Raw genomic sequence first — 21,277 nt, forward strand, 5'->3', positions numbered from 1 at the left:
CACTGAAAACATGGCGATTTCCCTCACCAGATGGCACAAGCCACCCACAGAGAGAAGGTGGAAGAAAGCATTAACGGTGGTCTCCGAGTGAAGAAACTCCAAAGCTGTCTCCTCATTCATCAACCGCCATGAGATTTCTGTTTGAGTTCTTCTAGAAAGAGTTGGCGAGGCTTTCGCCAAGCCATGCCTGCATTCATTTGTCCTGACACCAGCGACACCTCATGTTGATGGGTTCACAGTTAAGGTCACATTAGTCAGAGACAGCCTGGGGGATTATTTAGGGACAGATTAGGATGTTAGTGTTGTGTGCAGAGTTTGTCTTGACACTTGGTGTTTTAATGGTGCAACTGTCCAAATCACTAGATGTCAAGGAGTCCCTTTACTCTCTAATGCTTCCTGCAGTGTAGAAGTAAAACCTCTTGGCTCTTCCCATATAAGTAGAACAAAAACCCTGTGTGTTTTTTCCATCCACAGTCATACTATATTACATTAACAATTCTGATTTGGGGTAGGTACATTTGACTGCTCATTCTTGTTTTGATACAGCCATTTTCCCATCCAAATGGCCACAGATAACCTCTCACTGTGTCAGCATCTGTTTTATGAGAGGGACATTTTCCCTTTTTCAGGCAAAGGCTGCCTAGCTATAATTGTGTTGTTTTATTTATGGTGAAAATGGAGAGGTAGAGGAGATATTCATTGGTAGTCATGTCACTAACAGTCCTCCTTGACTGCATTTTTATTTGTTTTCCACGGTGGACTCATTGTAGCTTGTCAAAATGTCCCAAAATACGTTTTACCATGCATTATGAATTCCTTTATTGCTGGCCTGTTAGTATTCTGAGTTGCTTTATATTCACTGATCTGTAAAGGTTCGATCATGAAATGCAGCAGTTTTTCTCTAAATGTTGTCGTGTTATGTTTAGTGATTTTTATCCCGGCTTTATTCAGCCCCATGCTGTACTGCAACATAATTCCACACTAACTGCAGAAGCGTTTGGCAGTTTTATTTCCTTTTTTTCCATCTCTCTTAGTTTGCTGTTTTTTTTTCTCTCATCACTTATTTCCTGTGTGGAAGGAGGCAATTCATGTTTGTGTTGGCCCAGGTGGTGTTTTGGCCCAGAACACAGTGAGCTACTACGGGTGGGGAAGTGCCAGAACTCCTCTTGAGTTCAACCCAACTGCCACAGTCCACCCCTGGCCGCCATTTTTTCCTCCATCTCTCCTGCTATACCTCCATCTATCCCGCTTTTCATCCCTTTACTTTACCTTTCTCCACCTTCTTGTCCTCTCCTTGCTCTCTGTCCTTTCCCTCTGCCAGCTTACGGCTGCTCAAGTACAGCTAAACCAATGAAGATGACCACAATGTTTAGGACTTATTATACACTTCCTGTAAATTAGTTTGTCATGCATCATCTCAAGTTAGTTTTGGTACCTCAAAAATGTTCGATACCAGTTCCTAAACAATACTTTTTTCGATACCAATTTTATAAAACAAAAATAAATTACAACATTACATGTTATGGCACAGATTTTTTTCTGCCTGCCTCTACAACGTGTAATGCTAAACAGCCAATCACAAGCATTATTAGAACATGGTAGAAGCATGCTGAATGCTCATTGGCTCACTGATGCTAATGAGATTTACTCCTAAGGTATTGAAATTGGGTATTGAATGACGAGCCATTTTTCGATACTTTAGAGGCAATTCGGTCGGTGCCTAAAAAGTATTGATCGAATTGTCTATGTTGTTAAGGAAGTTGCCATATTTTAACATGTTTTTGAGGTATGGATGTTGGGACCCAACATTCATAGCTCTGAGGGAAATATGCTTGCATGACATGACAAGACAAAACAAGAGGAATATGCCAGCTTCAAACAGGGAATACACATGGAAGCCATGCAAGGTCTGTAAACTGACTAGAAGGCTGGGAGTTTGGCTGCTGTCCAATCCCAGAAAGCCTTTGTATGATTATGTCCATCCCCCCCACGATGCCCACTCTCTTGGTTTCCTTATTGGCGACCGAGGTCTGTTTGGGACTTACCCTGGCACTGCAATACCCACAGCCCAGTGTGTTTTTGTGTACGGTAGCTCACTCGGACCGGTTTTGGTTGCTCCACCACCTGTTTCCACAGCGAGTTGCTTTTACTGCTGGTTTGAGGGAATTTATGGACTGCTGATGTTAACTGTTCTGTTTTTACTGTACCCAGGTTTCCTGTAATTTATTACCACCAATGTGACCCAAAAAACTCCCACCCTAAAGATTCAGGAAGCAAATTCTGGGATCAGTTTAAAGTCACACCAAAATGATGCCTTCTGGAAAGTAACAAGATCTCTGCCAATTAGATATATAATTATTGTAATTAATGGTATGAGTTTATGGATTTCATTTTGCAGGAACAACTTGGCTCAGCTTTGTAAATACAATCGTTAATACCTAATTAGCTCTTGTTATTCTTAAACAGCTATATTATTGAACACTTTTTATACAAAATTGTAATAATACCTCAGCTGTGAGCTGTTTCACTTTGTAATGCTCGTCACTCCACACTTCTTCATTAAAATTGTTCCTCCTCTGTCTCACAGGATCTAGGCTGCGATGAGTACCTCGGATCAGGGAAGGCGATGGACAAGTGTGGAGTGTGTGGAGGCGACAACACAACCTGCAGGCTGGTCTCTGGAGTGTTTAAACACAGTTTAACCAAGATTGGCTACCACAAGATAGTGGAGATCCCAGAGGGAGCCACCAAGATCAACGTTACAGAAATGGTGAAGAGCAGAAACTATCTAGGTGGGGGAAAAGAACACTCGCATTGATACAGCAAAATATATCCCACACACCTTTTTCATTATATTGGTGCACTTAAGATGTCAGTGTTCTGCTCACTCTGCCACATCACTCACCTGGAAGCTATGTCATTACTTACTGCTACATCTACTGCTGCTGTTCAGCAACCCCATGTAGGCTTTGAGGGCTTTGAGTCTACCTTCCCACAGGGGAAAGCAATCATTGTCTCTCCCCACTCCCTGCTGTGTTGAGCTTGGTGTTTTCTTCTGGGGAGGGATGAGGTCAGAGCCTAGACGCCAAATATCAATGCTGTACATATTTTGCATTCACACAATAATCCATTCCATGTGAGTTGGCTGAGTGAACTATTGTACATTGGGGGGAAAATCCAACAGAGCTTATTCAGTTTCTTAGCAGCATGTTAGTGTGTTAAAACCATAATACTGTTTGCATCTCTTAGTTTGCCTAAAAACAGGGTTTTTAGCCTTTGTTGCTAAATGGTCTGAGCAGTTAGTAATGCTTGAAAATGGAAGGAGAGTCCTAATCACTGAGGCATTGGCATTGACTGATATCCCACTTCTTTTTTCTGCTCTATTTTGAAATATGAGGCCTCTCAGTGTTTGCTGAAGTACTTGTGTTCTGTCGCAGCTTACCCTCTCGTCCAAAAATCGTCACTTCTGGTTTCAAAAAACCAAGACGGTGACAGCCAAATTGCCAAACACAACACTTCAAAACAGCAGTCCACAAACCAATGGGTGACGTCACTGCTGCTATTTCTACAGTCCTCAGTTGCAGAGCTCTGCCTTTATTCCAGTTCAAAACACATGTGGAAGGAATGGGAATCTCCATCCACCGCATGTAGTATTATGTTACAGATTAAAAGTATGACACCATTGGAGAAAAAAAAGTTAATGTAAGGTCATCGTAGAAATAATTAAATGATAAATGCATGTGATAAGTTGACATTTGACAAATCTTCAAGATTTATGTGATTAGAAGGCAGATCAACCAGGGGGCGGTGTCACTTTTTCAGGATTTCTCCGGCATGCAGCCTATATTACCACCCACCACTGTGGTGCAGCCTTTCATTGAAACCTCTGAGTGAAACACACTACGCAGATAATTGGCATCTTTATAGAGGTGTAACAGTAGGACACACAAGTGGGTTATTTTCAGAAGTGACTGTTGGAATGTCAGACATTGTTTAATGAGAGCCATGGCTCAACTCAGCAGGAGGTTTGGAGGAAGAGGGGCATGGCCCCGATCCCCCGTACCCCCCCCCCCCCACCATCCTTTTTAATTAAGGTGAGGAATTTCTTCCACTCTGTAAGAAATAGGATGAGAAATACTGAAGATGAATTCAGTGTCTACCTTTTAAAATGCCAAATACTTGGATGCCAAGTACGTTTGCCTCCTTAAATTTGAGTTATGTACAGCCACATACACAAATTTCACATACAGTGCCTGACAAAAGTCTTGTCGCTTATCTAAGTTGTAGGAACAACAAATAATAACTTGACTTGTAGTTGATCAATTGGAATCAGAAATGGCTTACATGAAAGGCAAAGGCTTCTGGATTATGCTTATTATACCAAAATAAAGTTTTGTATCATTCATTGAGTTTTATCATTGAATTAGGACAGAAAGGTCAGATTTGGCTTGGACAAAAGTCTTGTCGCATACAAAAATACAGTAATGTACGGTAGAAATTATACTTTATTGTGAATACACAAACATGCTACAATAACATCAGAGCATGCGTAAAGTCATGGTGCCTTGGGAAAAAGAAAATGAGCTTGGAGGACTACATCCATACGTCTCGGCAATGACTCAACTAACGTATTGATGAAGTCATCTGGAATAGCAAAGAAAGCAGTCTTGCAGGACTCCCAGAGTTCATCAAGATTCGTTGGTTTCATCTTCCATGCCTCTTCCTTTATCTTACCCCAGACATGCTCAATAATGTTCATGTCTGGTGACTGGGCTGGCCAATCCTGGAGCACCTTGACCTTCTTCGCTTTCAGGAACTTTGATGTGGAGGCTGAAGTATGACAAGGAGCGCCATCCTGCTGAAGACTTTGCCCTCTCTTGTGGTTTGGAATGTAATGGGCAGCAATAATTTGTTGATACTTCAGGCTGTTGATGTTGCCATCCACTCTGCAGATCTCTCGCACACCCCCATACTGCATGTAACCCCAAACCATGATTTTTCCTCCACCAAACTTGACTGTTTTCTGGGTGAATCTTGGGTCCATGCGAGTTCCAATAGGTCTTCTGCAGTATTTGCAGCAATTGGGATGCAGTTCAATGGATGATTCATCAGAAAAATCAACCTTCTGCCACTTTTCCACTGTCCATCCTTTCACCAAGCTGTGGGCCTTTGCAAATGCAACACACTTTTTAGTTGTCTTCTGTTTAATGCTGGTTTGTGAGCACTAATTCGGCCATGGAGACCACTGCGTGAGAGAATTCGACAAACTGTTGTTATAGATACAGGGGTTTCTGGTGGCCAGCCCAGAAAAAGGGCTGGCCCTGGACTGTCGAAGCAACAAACGGTCCTCTCGAACAGTTGTCTTATGGGGTCTGCCTGACCTGGACTTGTCATGAACTTCACCAGTTTCTTCAAATCTTTTTCTTATCCTTTCCACTTGACGTTTGGATACATTGAAGATGTCTGCCACCTCAGCAGCAGACTTGGTCTTCAGGCTCTTGATGATCAGCACTTTGGTCTGTGGTTGAATCTTTGGCATGTTGTGAGAGGTCAGGTTGCACTTCACATGAAGGTCTGGTGTGCTGGAGTTCTTTTTATACACACCCAGGAATGTGTTAATTACAGTATTTGTCACAGGTGAAACTCTAATCTGTGATTGGTTGAATCATATAAAGACATGACAAGACTTTTGTCCAAGACCTTTCTGTCCTAATTCAATGATAAAACTCAATGAATAATACAAAACTTTATTTTGGTATAATAAGCATAATCCAGAAGCCTTTGCCTTTCATATAAACCATTTCTGATTCCAATTGATCAACTACAAGTCAAGTTATTATTTGTTGTTCCTACAACTTAGATAAGCGACAAGACTTTTGTCAGGCACTGTACATATGTATTTGCACCTTCCGTAACATTTACACACACGCATACTGTATATTTTGGACAGCACTTCAAAAATCACAAAAATCTTGCATGGGCAATAGCTCCTTTCACTTTCAGAATGTTAGACACTGTGAAACGTCCTTGTGGGTAAAATAAACCGGAGTCATCTTAGAAGTCAGCTTTTTTAAACTTGATGAAGATGGTCCAAAATTCCAGCATTTTCCCCTAAATAGGCTTTAAAATGCAAACAAGAATATGAGACAAGGGAAGGAATCTAGCAGGAGCCACTGTATCCTCACCACGTCCCTGATTTTCCCTCAATAGGCCTCTGTTCTGCACTGTGCATCGCTAATGTGCTTTTAGTTGTCCAAACACTCTTTTACAAGCCTGTCTAATGTTACACCTCTAATGCTTTTCTAATGGCCTCTTGTACCATTCCATGTACCAATCCATGAAATCAGTGGAAAACATTTTGGGAGATTTTGTTACAGGATTTGCATGAAAGATTTGCCAGCACAAACATATTGTCACGTTTCTAAAGGATATTTCTGTAAAAGTGCACGTGAGAGCATTTATTCCGTAAGCTATAATAACTTTTTTGGGTGGAGAAATCAGTGTCAGAGATTTGATTTTTTTGTTCTCATTCTCTCATCAAACAATAATTATGTGGAAGTGTTTGTGGCAGTATATTTTCCTTTTCGTTTAAGCTCAGGGCTGTCAGTGGTGATTGTGTGGTTATTCTCTCTGTCTCTTCCAGCTCTCCGAAGCCGATCGGGGCGATCCATCATTAATGGAAACTGGGCTATTGACCGACCAGGGAAGTATGAGGGAGGGGGGACTATGTTCACCTACCGCCGACCCAACGAAATCAGAAGCACAGCTGGGGAGTCTTTTCTCGCTGAAGGACCCACCAATGAGATCCTGGATGTTTATGTAAGTAACAAATCAACTCCGACCTCCAGAAACTAAGGTCTGTCATTATATATGATCACTTTTCGGAGCAGATATCATTTTAGAAGGACAACTCTTCAAATATTTGAAGGTGGGGAGTATTATTTTACAATATGATTGTTACTGAGTCTCATCTACTTTGCCTCAGATGATCTTCCAGCAGCCAAACCCTGGTGTCCACTACGAGTACCTTCTCCCCTCTGAAAAACCAGTCGTCCCTCAGCAACCAAACCACAGACCAGATGGTAAATGACACCCACTCTGTACACCCCTTACTGTCTATTGCCATGTTGGATTGCTCAATACATTTCATAGGCAAGACAATTGAGAAAATAACTGGCTAATAATCGATAATGAACATTAGCATTGGTTGTAGCTGTATACAATCAATTTATTTAAACACCAACCAAAACCAACCAAGCATTTATTCATTCTCATATATCTAATAAAAAACGTCACTTTCCCCATCCATTCACCACAGTCATAACTCATGTGTCTATGCCTGAAAGCAGGGAACACTGTGAATGGACAGGGTGGATACGACCATCACATCAACACTCACCAAGAAAACTTCAATTCAGCAGGTGGTGGGTGGGACCCTCCTCGTCTCCCAGACAACCAGGTTCCTGCCGTACAGCCACCCAGACAGGAGAGAGAGTACAACTGGAAACTGGCTGGTGCTACAGAGTGTAGTGCCTCTTGTGGTAAAGGTCAGTCAAACTATTTATATTTTAGCTTTTTAGTGAGGATGACTCCATTTCATAGAATTCATTCAATTCGTTTTTTTACTGCGTATTTTATTCTATTTCAGATGTAGAAGTCAGTGCTTAAATTAAACATCTGCTTTGTATGAATTTTAGGATTCAGATACTCCATCTTTCACTGTGTCTCCCGGCTGAACCATGGCCAGGTATCAGATGCTCTTTGTGACAGCAGCAGCAGACCGACTCCGCAGGAAGAGGCCTGCAACCTGCAGCCCTGCCCAGCCTTGTGAGAGACCACACTTTTCTGTTCTCACACTTGTGCGCACTGCTAAATACTGCTACGTTTAAAAGACTCTCCACTCAAAGAGCAAGTTTACTAAATAGCATACACACTACTGTTATGAAATGATGACTATACATTATATTTTTTTAAATGGTTTAAAAAAATAAGTAATAATAATAATAAAGACTGAGGACTGAGTTTGACCCAAGAAGATGCTGTGTTAGTGTACCTGCTAGGTTATGCAGTATCTATGTGGTATGCAGTCTATGTTAACATCTATTTTGTCAACCCATAATTACAGTAGTTTGATCCTTTTATAATTAAAAGATTTGATCCTGTGACAGCCTCATTCTCATATGTGGTTTATTTATACTGTATAAACAACATGTATATAATATACATACATAAATTACGTAATATACACTGCCTAGGATACCCTCCTAACACCAAGCTGTTATGATTTCCCCCTGAGCAGCTGGGATATTGGAGAGTGGTCAGAATGCAGTAAGACCTGCGGCCTGGGCATGCAAAACCGTCAGGTCCTCTGTCGGCAGATTTACGCCAACCGCACCCTCAACGTCCACACGAGTCGCTGTCGACACTTGGAGCGGCCCGAAATCGCCACTACTTGCCAGCTGAAGATCTGCAGTGAGTGGCAGATACGCTCCGAGTGGACCACGGTGAGTGGCAGCTGTCAGTCACAATGTGACTGCATTGCATTAAACACTTTTACTTAATGTTTTACACGTTTACATCTTTATTACATTGTACTTCTCATTATGCATACACGTTTACATTCCTGTTTACATTACATTTTATTTATTGTGCAATTACTGTCTACCACAAATATATATTATTTTATTTTATATATATGTTATCCCTATATTTTAACTTCCGCACTATTTTATATCTAAGATTCTCATTTTTTTTACTTGCGTGATTTTCTTTTTATATTGAATGAGCTTTGTTGGATGGAGCCTGAGATCTAATATTTTCATTGCCAACGACTGCTTCTCTGTAATTGTTGTCCATATGACAATAAATAACTTGAAGCTTGAAACATGAATTGCACCTGTCTGACATACAGCTTTAAAAAAAAATCAATGAGGTTCAACAGAAAGTTCTGTGCATGTTTGAGATTTTATCCCTGACATCATTATGCTTTTTTTCTCTAGTTCTATTCTTTGACACTTGTATCAACTTGTATTTTAAGGAAAGTTCAACATTTTGGGAACCATGCTTACTCTCATACTGTATCAGACATTAAGAAGCTGGAGCCAGGAGACAGTTAGCTTAGAGTGTGAGTTTCAAAATGACAAGATGTGGTTTTTTTGGGGCTGGGTTATTTCCAGAACTATTTCTTGGCCCGGCGCTGTGACTTCTGGAGTCTCAGCTGGTTTCTTGGAAACCCTCACCGTGACGACAAGACTCCAGGAAACCACTGTGCTTGGTCAAGAAGTATTCTCACACATAACCCCCTTAAAACCACAACTTGTCTTTGGTGTTTGCGCAGATTAAAATGGCTATGATTTATGTTTTTATGATAACGGTGTATCAAATGACCACGGGAAAACAATGTCAAAGTTGTCGCTCGTAGTGATGAACAGAGGATTATCACCTGAATCTGCAGCTCCCCTCGGCTTTAAGGAGCTTTATCCAGCAATCCAGTCTCTCCAGCAGTGCTTACCTCTACAGTATAGTGTTAACCATGTGGCCTGTGTCTCCATAGTGTTCGGTGCCATGTGGGCTGGGTCAGAGGTCACGGGAGGTCCGCTGTGTCAGCAACGTAGGCGACTTTGTTCCTGATGAGGAGTGCAACATGAATCTGCGGCCCTTCGATGTAGAGAACTGTGACATGGGATCCTGTGCCAAGAGCTGGTTCTACACCGAGTGGGGCAGTAGGGTAGGTGTCTGTAGTCAACTTTCATTCATTCCTAATAACAGTGGTAGTCATTGTATAGATTTGTCTTCATGGATCTAGCAGCTGTTTTGATATTCAGGTAATATATTGGTCTTTTAATATAGATTCTGATAGCTACAAAGAAAGCAACTGTATATTGATATTACCTGGATAGAGGGTCAGGGTGCTCAAGAGTCAGAGCCATATAGTGAATAATGTGTTGCCCTTTCTGTAGTATGATCATAAAGGAAAAGTGTGAGGAAAGGAAATTAGTATTTTTGTTTTACAGTCCTGCAGATCTGATGAGCCTCTTAACTGCACCCTATTATGGCAATACAATGGGATGAAATGAAATACAATGATTTAATATAATCCACTTCAGACTTGAGGGAAATGAACCGCTAAGTTAGGGGAGGTATGAATTGTTCAAAAGCAGGCAAAATTGAATCTTAATAATATATTTTGCCCTCACAGTATACAGTATATAGGCTACTGTCAATCAAAGTCAACTCCAAATTAGTTTTAGTTCTATTTAAATCAGGTTATGGCCCAGTATTTTAGACTTCACAAAATAAAAGCCAACAGTGATTTAAAAAAAATAAGATTATAACATTTTTATTTTTATTTTTGCCAGTCGGTGAACAACATAAATTGTAAAACGAGTGTTTACTCCACAGTGTTCAGCTGAATGTGGGATGGGTGTACGGACGCGGGGAATTGTCTGCCTGACCAACCACATCACCAGCCTTCCTCTGGAGGGGTGTGGCAACGAGCGGCCCGCAGATTCTCAGGTCTGCAACAACGGCCTCTGTGAGAATCGCATCGAGTGGTTCACAGGCCCCTGGAGCCAGGTATGAGAATGACAGAAGGTCCCACAGGGCTCAAGGGGAAGTTGTCTGGAGTAGCTAAATGTATGGGATTTTACAGTGATTTTACATTGACATATTTTTTTTTCCTGTCTCAACTTTTGAACTGTGTAATTGAATCCATATGATCTCAATGCTATGGTTGTATGTGACCCAGTGCTCTGCAGAGTGTGGCGCAGGAAGCCAGCATAGGTCAGTGGTGTGTCTGATAAAGTCAGATGAGGGATTCACCATCATGCCACCGTATGAGTGCTCCTCACTGGATCGGCCCCTCAGCCAGCAAAGCTGCAACCTCAAGGCCTGTGGAGCAAAGTGGTACCACACTGACTGGAGTGCTGTGAGTAAGATATGAAACCCTCTCCCCTTTTGCTTAGATGCCCTAAGGCGATGCATCTACTCCCTACTGCTACTCACTAACTGATTCATGGCCAATCAGTGATGATAACCTGGGTATCTCATAATCCTCTTTAGATACATTGTAGTATACGTTGAGTTTATAGACACAGAAAGTGTGTCAATCACAGTTAAGCTCATTTATACAGTAGGCCTTTGATTTGTCAGAACAGGGTATAAGGGCAAAGAATAGTATGCTTATTTTCAGGGTCTACTTAAGGAAGTAATTTTTGTATTGCATTTAAAATCTCAAATTGTGAGTTATGTTCATATCTGCTACTATCTCAGAAAAAAGGGCAAAAAATGATCCTTTATTTTCTTTGTACTAATACTTACCATGTGTAAATGACAGTATTTAAACCCCCTGAAAACTTGGATTCAAACAGTATTCATAACATCAAATATTCATCAATAACTTAGCAACAATCAAACGGTATTAAACAGGATGGTGTGGGTTGATCGGATTTGATCGACAGTGACCAAACAACTCACTAACTGTCATCCGATTTTGATTCAAATGTTTAATGTCTTTTATCCAACTCTGCCCCACCCCCTTCAAACCACTGTGAAGAGCACAAAGAAAAAAAGAAGTACATCTTTTGTGAAAAAAAACACCTCACTTTGGCAGAAAATACTGTGTTTAAGTAGGATCCCATCACATAATAAAAAACTGATGGAGAAAATAGGTTTCCAGGTTCAGTTCGCAACATTAACAATGTTTGAAAAGTAGCAGCAAAACGTGGCAGGAGATCAGCTTTAGGGGGAAGTTTTATTAACCTGGCACTGACTGCTGTCCCTGACCCCTGTCCTTCCAGTGTTCAAAAACATGTGAGGGAGGTTTTCGTGTGCGGGAGGTGCGCTGCCTGTCTGACGACATGCTATCCAGCGAAGGCTGCGACCAGCAGCTGAGACCGGCAGCCAAGGAGGACTGCAACCCAGAGCCCTGCATACCTAGCATAGGTCAGTCATTATCTGTTATCTGGAATATTACTCACTTTTCCTAATGATTTTAGCATCCTTAGAAACACAAGTGGCATTATTGTGACTGTAATGGCCAGCTGGGGAACTACTTGCATGAAGAGTAGATGGGTAATGTTCTGTGCCAGATCAGAATGCTTGAAGTGGAAATTGCATCTTGAGCAAGGCGTTGAACCCCAAACTTTATTCAACAGTAGAAGTTCAAGCAGCACTAGGAAGCTATAAATGTTGGTAACTCTCCCATCCCTCTGCAACACTTTACCCAGGATCTATTGTCATGTGTTCTTAGTCAGCTCTCTTGATTAAATACGAGTCATATATTATTTGCTGGAACTTAGCAATAAAAGCTCAACCGTTCTTTTTGTTTCAGATGAAAACTGCAGAGACAAATACTTTAACTGCAATGTGGTGGTCCAGGCTCGCCTTTGCGTGTACGATTACTACAAGACGACGTGCTGTGCTTCGTGTTCACGAGTAGCTCACAGACAGTTGTTTAATCTGGGCCGCAGCTAGCACTCTCTACCAGTGTCCCTCAGCTCCATGTTGGGCAAGACTCAATACCCGCTGCAGGCACTTTGCTCCTGGGCCAACCAGGGGAGTGGACCAGCTGGACCTTGGCTTAAATGAACACTTGTTTTGACTGCCAAGGATGGAAACTGAAGAAAGAACATTTCTGTTGGTTCATTTAGAGACAGCTGTTGGGAGAAAGGAATACCTGAGAAAAGTGGAGGACAGGAATCCACTCACTGGATAAACAGAGCCCTGGAGGGGTGACAGAAATTAGTAGCAAACCGAGGAAGCTACAAAACACTTTATGGATTTTAACTGCCAAGTTTGATATAAAGAATCCATCTGTTTTTGTTTCAAGGCCAGCAGTTTGCAGCTGTCTTTTACCTATAATGGCTGTTTTGTATTACATGATATGAAGAGGAGAGCACCTGTAAACTTTTTAAGGTGGTATACTGTATATATAGAAAGTATATGTTCTAAAATGGTTCTGTACACTTCAATGCTCAGATTCATGCCACGATGTCATATGAAGTCGATGCAGTCTCACCTATAATCAATCTATTTACCACCCACTTTGTTGACCAAAGATATGTAACCTCCACAAACTGAAGACAGTTACAAATTAACACTTAAACTTTTTAAACAAATACTGTGCATTAAACCCTCCATGGTGCTGATGGTGAATCCTTTATGCAGCATGGATTCACAAGAAAATGTTTAGTTCTTTGTGGTACAGATTAGGTTTTTCTGATTTCCTAAGCAGTGGCAAAACATTTCTTTTTCCCTGCCTGCACAGCTATGAGGTGTAAATGCAGCCTATGTAATATGTATGTATATATGTATGTATGACAGAGTGAATGATAACGGTCTTTTTTAAGGGTTCTCAGACAGTCTTCCCAGCAACTGAAGAGAAAAAGGCCCTCTTTATTTATTTGAGTGGCTCCCCAGGGAGGTTACTGGTTTATCGGCCACCGGTGGCCCCTTTCTGGCTGTGGGGATAAAACCTTTGCTGGCTCTCCTCCAATCACAGCCTCTGAACTGAATATAGGCATTCCACAGCCTGCTGGATGGTAGAAGCAGATGGTTGAAAACCCTAATGTATTTTTGAAGAGGTGAAACAAACTGCAAATATATTTTGTTTTTCTGTGGAAGATGATCATTACACATTTGTACAATTCCTGATAAATCACCAATCATAAATACATTGAAATATCCATGAACTATTGTTAGTGTTTGATTTTAAAGATAAATCATGGAAGTGTTTGATCTGGTATGGCATATATAAGGTTTACATTAATAGTAAATATTTGTTTAGGAACCAGCCTTTTCTGTCAAATCACCCCTTTTTTCAGTTTCATACACAACATGCACACAGTACCTCTCAAGTGTTCAACTGTTTTTGTATTATATGTTTATCATTTCCCTCCACACACTATAAACTTACCTCTGATCCATAAGTACTGTATATGTATCAATGTTTAAGTTCAGGAATGATTTCAACATGCAATTAATTCAATCTTTAAGGGTAAAAAAAAAATCCTGTATGTGCCAGCGTGATTCTTGATTTTCCACAAAACAATCAAGAAGAGTGGAACTAAAATACTAACATTCTTCAGTATTTCACATATGACTGCAACTAGCAAAACATCTGTCTTTGCCTTATTTTACATTTCTAATGTTCGACAGCTGATTTTTAGTAAGGAGTGTTCTTGAAATTTTCTGAAATAAACAAAATTACTAATTATTTGTACACTTTACAGCATACTTTCCTCGTGTGATTCCTTGATTCAGTTTTAAATCACATAGAGGATGAGATATCAATGTTTCTGGATTTAAGTCATCCATCTAGAGGACAAAGATGCTATTGCAACCTAAAGATTTATAGAAGTTCCACCGCTCATAATGCACTGCTTCATCTTCAGGACAAACTGTCATCAATATCGGAGGAACAGGAATGTGTTCTCTTCTTCTGTCTAGATACTTTACTAACCATGGTTGGTTGTGATTGTGTGAAATTGTCTGCCCTCTCCACAGGCTACCCTCCCTCATTGATGCCCAGCAGGTGTCCCAGGCTGTGGGGCATGAAGACGGGGACCAGGTGGACCTTGTCATTCAGGATGCCGATCTTCACAAGCTACTACAGGTGAAGCCTGTCAGCCATGCGGTGCATTTCAGTCCACTTCACACAAGCAGTTCTGTTAATGAAAAACAGAAGTTTTTTTTTTACCTGAACTTTAAATACATCTTACCATGCTTACAAAAATTATAAAAAATCAGTACATTTCATTTATAAGATTCAATGCCTAAATCCCTGTGCAGCCTATACTGTAATCTATTTTACCGCCAAAAGATGCAAGGTGGGTGTTGACAAGTAAGTAAAACAGGATACTACCTTGGATATCAAATTTGAACAATTTACAGATAACTAATACAAATTAATCTGGTTCCAGACCTCTAAATTGCAACCCATATTCCCCATTTGTTCAGTGATTTGATTGTAAAGTGAAATGAAATGTATAAAAATTGTAAAGACACCATTACAGTAGTCTAGTCTACTGAAGATAAAATCATGGACACGTTTTTCCAAATCCTGCTGAGACATAAGTCCTTTAACCCTTGATATATTCTTAAGGTGATAGTAGGCTGACTTTAAAATTGTTAAATTTGCTCTCTTCCTGCCTGTTGCTTCTTAGCCTTGGAGAGAGCTGATAGGAGATAATAATTCATCCCCTCCCATTTGCTGTCAGCCTTCGAGAGGGTTAATAAGTGAGTGATTCTTTAATGTCTTTGTTCATTCTCTTATTCTCTCCTGTGATGAACTGAACCTTCTTTGTGCAAATAATAAAGACTTAAAAGATCTCATCTATGTATTAAATTTCCACCACAAGTAGCTCTGTGATGACCAGGTGCTACTTGTTCAAGCTCTTAACTTAAACAGGAAATAGCTTGCATCCACTGACCACTAATCTCCAGGCAGTAGGTCTATTCATTAGAGATGGCCTGTATTCAAAAAGGCCAAAGCATGATTTGCAACATCTCAAAATTGAAAGCCTTACTTTCAGATACAAGGGTACGAGGTGTGATGCATTCCTCACTTAGTGTGGCACTAGTGCTGGAACGCACAAAGGAAAGGAAGAGCACAGCAGTGATCACACTAAACACTAATTAGATGAGGAACTTTCACTGGCCTCTTCCTGACTCTGTGCTTTTTAATGTTTATTTTAACCTAAATAGTGGTAGATGGGGGATAAACTGTTGGCACTTGTGGACTGGAAGAGTACTCAATAAAAACAATCAAAATCTGAATCTGAATCACTTTATTCACTAAATGTACAATGAACATAGGAATTAGACTTGGTAATTATACAATGCAGTGAAATAGTAAAGTGAAATTGCAACTTAAAAAGTCAAACAGAGTTAATTGTGCTATTCATCTTTTGATTTAGAAAAACAAATTATAATGTATAACTGCAGATGTAGAAAAGAAAAAGAAGACAGGGCTGAGGGCTGGATGATGTCTGCATAACTGTTAGGCTACATTATAACATTTAAAATGGTTGTTTTTATCTTATTAACATCTAACTCTGAAGATTCAAAAATGGATAATGTTGCAAAAAAACATAAAGCTTCTGTATTACTCTGTTTGTGTGTCTACTTGCTGCTCCCTATTGTATTGTATTGTATAGCCTATTGTAAGGACGCAAAAATACCACCGGTTTTATACCATTGGCAACTAGGCTACTTTACTTACAACAAGGATGTGACATTTAGGGAATGAAGAATGTACACCAGTATTTTCAGACAGTGTGTGAGTCTAATGATGGAAAGCCAAAAAAGAAAATGGAAAGGTGGCGCTGAGATGGTCAGACTCAAAAGGAAAAAAAGGGATTGTGTTGCTGTGCTGTGTATGGTTCATTCATTCACCATCCAAACATTCATCCCCCCCCCAACCACCTAACACCAGATGTTTTGAAGTTCAGTTTCGTAAGGATATAACGTTAGTGAACTTTCAATTCAGCACTATTGATATTTGAGGAGATATTTTTCATCATTAACAGTCTATAAAAAGAACACGGTTTCACAAATTTAAAGCATTTTAAAACTTAAAGAATTAAACCCTTACCATCACTTTCTTAAAGCCATAGTGCGTAGTTTCTGTCGCCCCCATTAGGAATTTTAACCCAGTTGCTATGTAGCCAAGGAGGACACGGAGGATTACAGTTTTTTACGATTGTTTACACACTAAAATAAAGATTTCCACACAATTTGCAAAATTTTACTCCAATGAGCAAAACACCTCCACAGATTTGCACAACATTACACACAATGTCTGCTTTACCCTTTTTGCAAAACATTACACACAGTGATTTGTAAAACTCTACACACATTTTCACACCTTAGACACAGATAAGGATTGTGAGGTTACTTCCTTGTCATTACAAAGCCCCGGATTGCCAATGACCACACTAATGAACGAATTGGATAATCACATCCACCAGTTTAATCTAAATTATCCCTTACATAACAATGTCTGGCCAAAAATCTAGCACATGCTATTTCCTAAAATTAGTTTTTTTACAAATGTGTTTTTTATTTATCACCGCAGTGTGAAACTGGCTGCAATAGTGTCTGATCATTGAGGACTGTGTTGGTTAAATGAAAACTAATAGCATTTTCACAAATGTGTATATGTTTTGACTGAAGTGTGTCATTTTGCAAACAATCTAGGAATTATGCAAATTGAGTGTGTTTAGATAATTGTGATTATATTTTGAAAAGAACCCGCTTTTCAAAATTGCATGTAAACAATTGAAAAAAACTGTAAAAAAAAAAGCATGATTGACTCTTCAGAAGAGGTAATTATCTTCACTCGAGTTTCTAACCCTAACAAACTTTGAGCATATACATAGGCCTAGCCTATATATGATTACCCTGCAGGGTATTTGGCTTGTAGTGTAGTACATGCTTGTGTCTACCTCCTTCAATAAAAACATAATTTACCACTTTACTGAGGCTGATCTCTACTCACAGATACACAGTTACACCTGTATACTCAGCCAGCAGTGAATGATACAGAAATCCTTGAGCTCTGGTACAGTCCAGGCTGAATCAGATATGTAATGTTGGTTATCTTATCAGCAAAGCCATGACCAGAGATCAAGATTAATCACCAAAGACCTATCGGTTTCAAGGATGTCTATCTGTCTATATCTGTATCTTAACTCTTTCTGCACTGTGGTTCACCCACCTCCTCAGGCTGAAATGTACTGACCAAATCCTGAGGATTACCTCCAGAGAGAACTGAAAACATAACGGGTTCCCTCTCTTTGCTCAGTAAATAAAAAACATTTCTGAATTTGCTCACAGATTTTTTCTATCAAAGCTTTGATCAAACATTTTCAGAGAAAGAGTTGCAAATTATTGAAATGAAAAAGAGTTAAATGATTATAGGGACAGGGTGGGGAAAAAAAGTTATTTAAGTTATATAATGTTATTTTAGGCTTGTGCAATTTATGACAGGGCAATTCTAATCTTGACCCAGAGTCCTGTTGTTGAGTCAGTTTCTCTAACCAGAACGCCATCCTATCATCTGTCTCCCTGTCCTTTCAGACCTGTCTACTGGCTGGGTAAAGACACCCTGAGGGTGTCTGCTGCTCTGTTTGCAGAGAACCGCCAACGGCTGTGCAATGCGCTGAAAGCCAAAGTAGTGCCGCAGTCAGTGGTGGTGCTGCAGGGAGGAGAGCAGAAGCAGAGGTACTGCACAGACACAGACGTCCTTTTCAGACAGGTAAGTAGTCTCTAGTTGACTCTGTGCAAAACTGAGGCTGAGGAGGGGGCAAGGTATTGCATTTATTTATCCATCCATCTATGATCCCCTAGCCAGCAGTGAGTTTAAGTTCCTCCAGCATGTCCTGTGTCATGTATCTTCATACTCTGTCAAAAATATGTAGGCCAGCCACTCTGCAGAGAAATCACTTGTGTTCATGATCTAATTTTTTCCAACACTTCCATCTAAGCTTGTGACTATAATTGGATTTTGAAAAAAAATCAGAGAGCACAGTGAACGCTCTGTATTCACCTCTGTGAACTGGTCTTAGCAAGGACATCTTATTTTTTGTAATGTAATAATCTGACTGGAAATAACCTTCTCTTCTAGCTGACTGTTATAATCTCCCTCTCTAATGTTTTGGCTAATTCTTTCAATTCTGCAGGAGTCTTTCTTCCACTGGGCTTTTGGAGTAACTGAGCCTGACTGTTATGGCGCCATTGATGTGGACTCTGGGAAATCCATCATTTTTGTTCCCAAACTGCCTGAAAGCTATGCTACTTGGATGGGAGAGTGAGTCACACTAATCTTCAAAGAGCGGTGTACATGGCCAACAATCGTCACCAGTGGGTCCATAGCTATGAGCTGTAACTTGAAGAAAGGGTTGACAAAGTCATGTGCTACAGTTACATCTTTTACACCCAGTATAAACATGTTTTTATGTGAGTGTTTGTATATTTTTTTCAAACGTATTGTAAATGCCACCAAGAACCATTTAAGACGTAGAATTTTGTCATCACCCAAACCACCTCAGACATGTTAGACTATACTGATACCAAAGCCTGCTGCAGTAATTCCGGTTCACAGGCTACACATGTATAGGAACTGAAGACTAAATTGCTCAAATAAGTTGCATCTATTCGTTTAATTGCTCATTTTGAAAATTATTAATCCTCTTGCAAATGGTCAAAACTACAGCTTTAAAATTACTTTACTCACAGATGAAGACTATTTAACACATTTTGCTGCTTTCTTTGAAAACTTGACAACACACTGATTGCTGTGCTAGGCTAATTTCATGAGGACAGGGTGTGGATTATAAGAAATGTTGCATACAGTGATGTAGACTCCCTAGTGCTTGTGAAAAGAAAAAAAAAACGTCACGTACAATGTAGTGAAATTCAGTCTCTGCATTTTACCTAGTCTCGCTGGCGAGTCCACACAGTATTCCGGGATGGGAGAAAAACATGCTCTGGTTTATTGGCATTTCTTTAAACCAATCACGAATCGCTGTACGGAGCAAAATAGCCTCAGGAAAGAAGTTGTTTTGGTGGAACATGTGTACGTTTAAAAGTTGTTTTAGTCATGCAAAAGAAAACTCAGATTGGACAGATAGACTATCGAAAGACACCCAGAGAAACCACTGGACATAATGATCTGGAAATAACCTGCAGATTCTTTACCATGTCTGATCTATAAACCTCAAAGCATATTTTGTCATCTAACATGTATAAAAGAGATCCTTTACACATTTAGGAGTTACATGATCAACACTTAACACTACTGGGTTCATTAGCTTTGCTCGCTCCCTTTTTAATCTGTTGTCCTACTTCAGTTCTGCTAGTGTCTGCCAGAACTGTAACATAACCCGTCTGTTATGTTTTTACAGATTGACTTCTTAAAATGTCTAATGAGTATAAGTCTTCGTGTTGGTTGACTGTACTTTTCTTTTGTGTCTTTTGCATCTGTTGACAGGATCTTTCCTAAAGAGCACTTCAAGGTGAAGTATGCTGTCTGATGAGGTGCAATACGCCTGTGATGTAAGTCTGTCTGTGTTGCTGCTGGTGTTTACAGAGTGCTTGTGTGTGTGTGTGTGTGTGTGTGTGCGTGTGTGTGTGTGTGTGTGTGTGTGTGTGTGTGTGTGTGTGTGTGTGTGTGTTTTTAACAGTTTGCTGTGCAGTAACTGAACCTTGATGTTCAGTCACCTTTCATAAAGTTAATCGAAAATGACATTATTGCCTCCATAGACAGTTTTTAAAGGTAAAGATAAGATATTTATTAATCCCACACTGGGGAAATTCCTGTGCTACAGCAGCTCAAAAGAAAAAAATTACACACATCAGAGTAACACAAATACACATTAAGTAGACAAAGGAGAAAAAAAAATTAAAAAAAAGTTGTCATTCTCTTATTTGAACCTCCTGGCAAAGCTATCTGTGGTGCCAGATAGTAGGACCAATATTCATTTTGTACTAGGACCTTCTAGTAGAAAGTGTCATTGCCTATATTTTTAGTACAGAGCATGCAGTCCAAGACATCATTGGCTATTGACCGAGGAAAACGCAGACAGTAGTTGGACTCACAGAGCACGTGGAGCATCATACTGATAATTAATTTGTGCGCAAAGATCAACCACCGAAATTCTCTGGGGACTTTTGTTATTGAATTTTATTTTTAACCCACAGCTCCATTATCTTCATTTTAGTCTAATTTAAACAATACAGTCCTGTTCAGACTGTCTATAATTGCCTATTTTGGGAGTTTGGGAAACAGTCATGTATATCGGTGTTGACAGCAGATTCACAGCAGACTATATTGGAGGCTTGACAGCTCCAGAGCTATTTTGGAGGTGTGCATGTTGACATATCAAAATAATATAATCAGACTATAATACAACAGCTTTCACTGGCATTTGAGATGATCACAAACAATTTAATATTAAGTTCTATATGTACACAGCAACCTTTGATGACTCATCCTGCTGATGATATTTCAGGTATTATTTTTCTAGCTTTTCCAACGTTTTAGACACAGATATGGTAATAATAACAGTCCAAAATGATGTGAAAAAGAGACCCAAAACTAGGAAATAGGATATAGACTACAGATTACCTGATATATACATTTATTATAATATCAGATGACTGACCACAGGACCAATTCTTCAAGTGTCATGTGGGAGTATTTTACTGAACCACCTTTAAGCATGGTAATCTGTAAAAGGTCCCGGCAGATCTGCCTCACCCTTCCTGATGCTAG

General features: G+C 39.9%; 1 protein-coding gene and 1 pseudogene across 4 annotated transcripts in view; both read left to right on the forward strand.

Annotated features, from left to right (window-relative positions):
- The window catches only part of LOC116037643 (thrombospondin type-1 domain-containing protein 4), a 51,845-nt gene extending 37,872 nt beyond the window's left edge, over positions 1–13,973 (forward strand). The window contains exons 8-18 of one of the 4 annotated variants that reach the window (XM_031281608.2): positions 2,588–2,792; positions 6,644–6,819; positions 6,986–7,082; positions 7,347–7,547; positions 7,698–7,827; positions 8,300–8,504; positions 9,554–9,727; positions 10,402–10,575; positions 10,748–10,927; positions 11,799–11,943; positions 12,332–13,973. In XM_031281608.2, coding sequence (XP_031137468.1) covers positions 2,588–2,792; positions 6,644–6,819; positions 6,986–7,082; positions 7,347–7,547; positions 7,698–7,827; positions 8,300–8,504; positions 9,554–9,727; positions 10,402–10,575; positions 10,748–10,927; positions 11,799–11,943; positions 12,332–12,474 — 1,830 coding nt within the window. In that variant the 3' untranslated portion in view covers positions 12,475–13,973. The remainder of the gene's footprint in view (positions 1–2,587; positions 2,793–6,643; positions 6,820–6,985; positions 7,083–7,346; positions 7,548–7,697; positions 7,828–8,299; positions 8,505–9,553; positions 9,728–10,401; positions 10,576–10,747; positions 10,928–11,798; positions 11,944–12,331) is intronic. The other 3 variants (XM_031281609.2, XM_031281611.2, XM_031281612.2) reach the window with 3 other exon arrangements.
- On the forward strand, positions 12,953–21,271 carry LOC116037551 (annotated as a pseudogene).
- The last annotated feature ends 6 nt before the right edge of the window (positions 21,272–21,277 follow it).

This window comes from Sander lucioperca, chromosome 3, assembly GCF_008315115.2.
Source record: "Sander lucioperca isolate FBNREF2018 chromosome 3, SLUC_FBN_1.2, whole genome shotgun sequence".
Lineage (NCBI taxonomy): Eukaryota > Metazoa > Chordata > Actinopteri > Perciformes > Percidae > Sander > Sander lucioperca.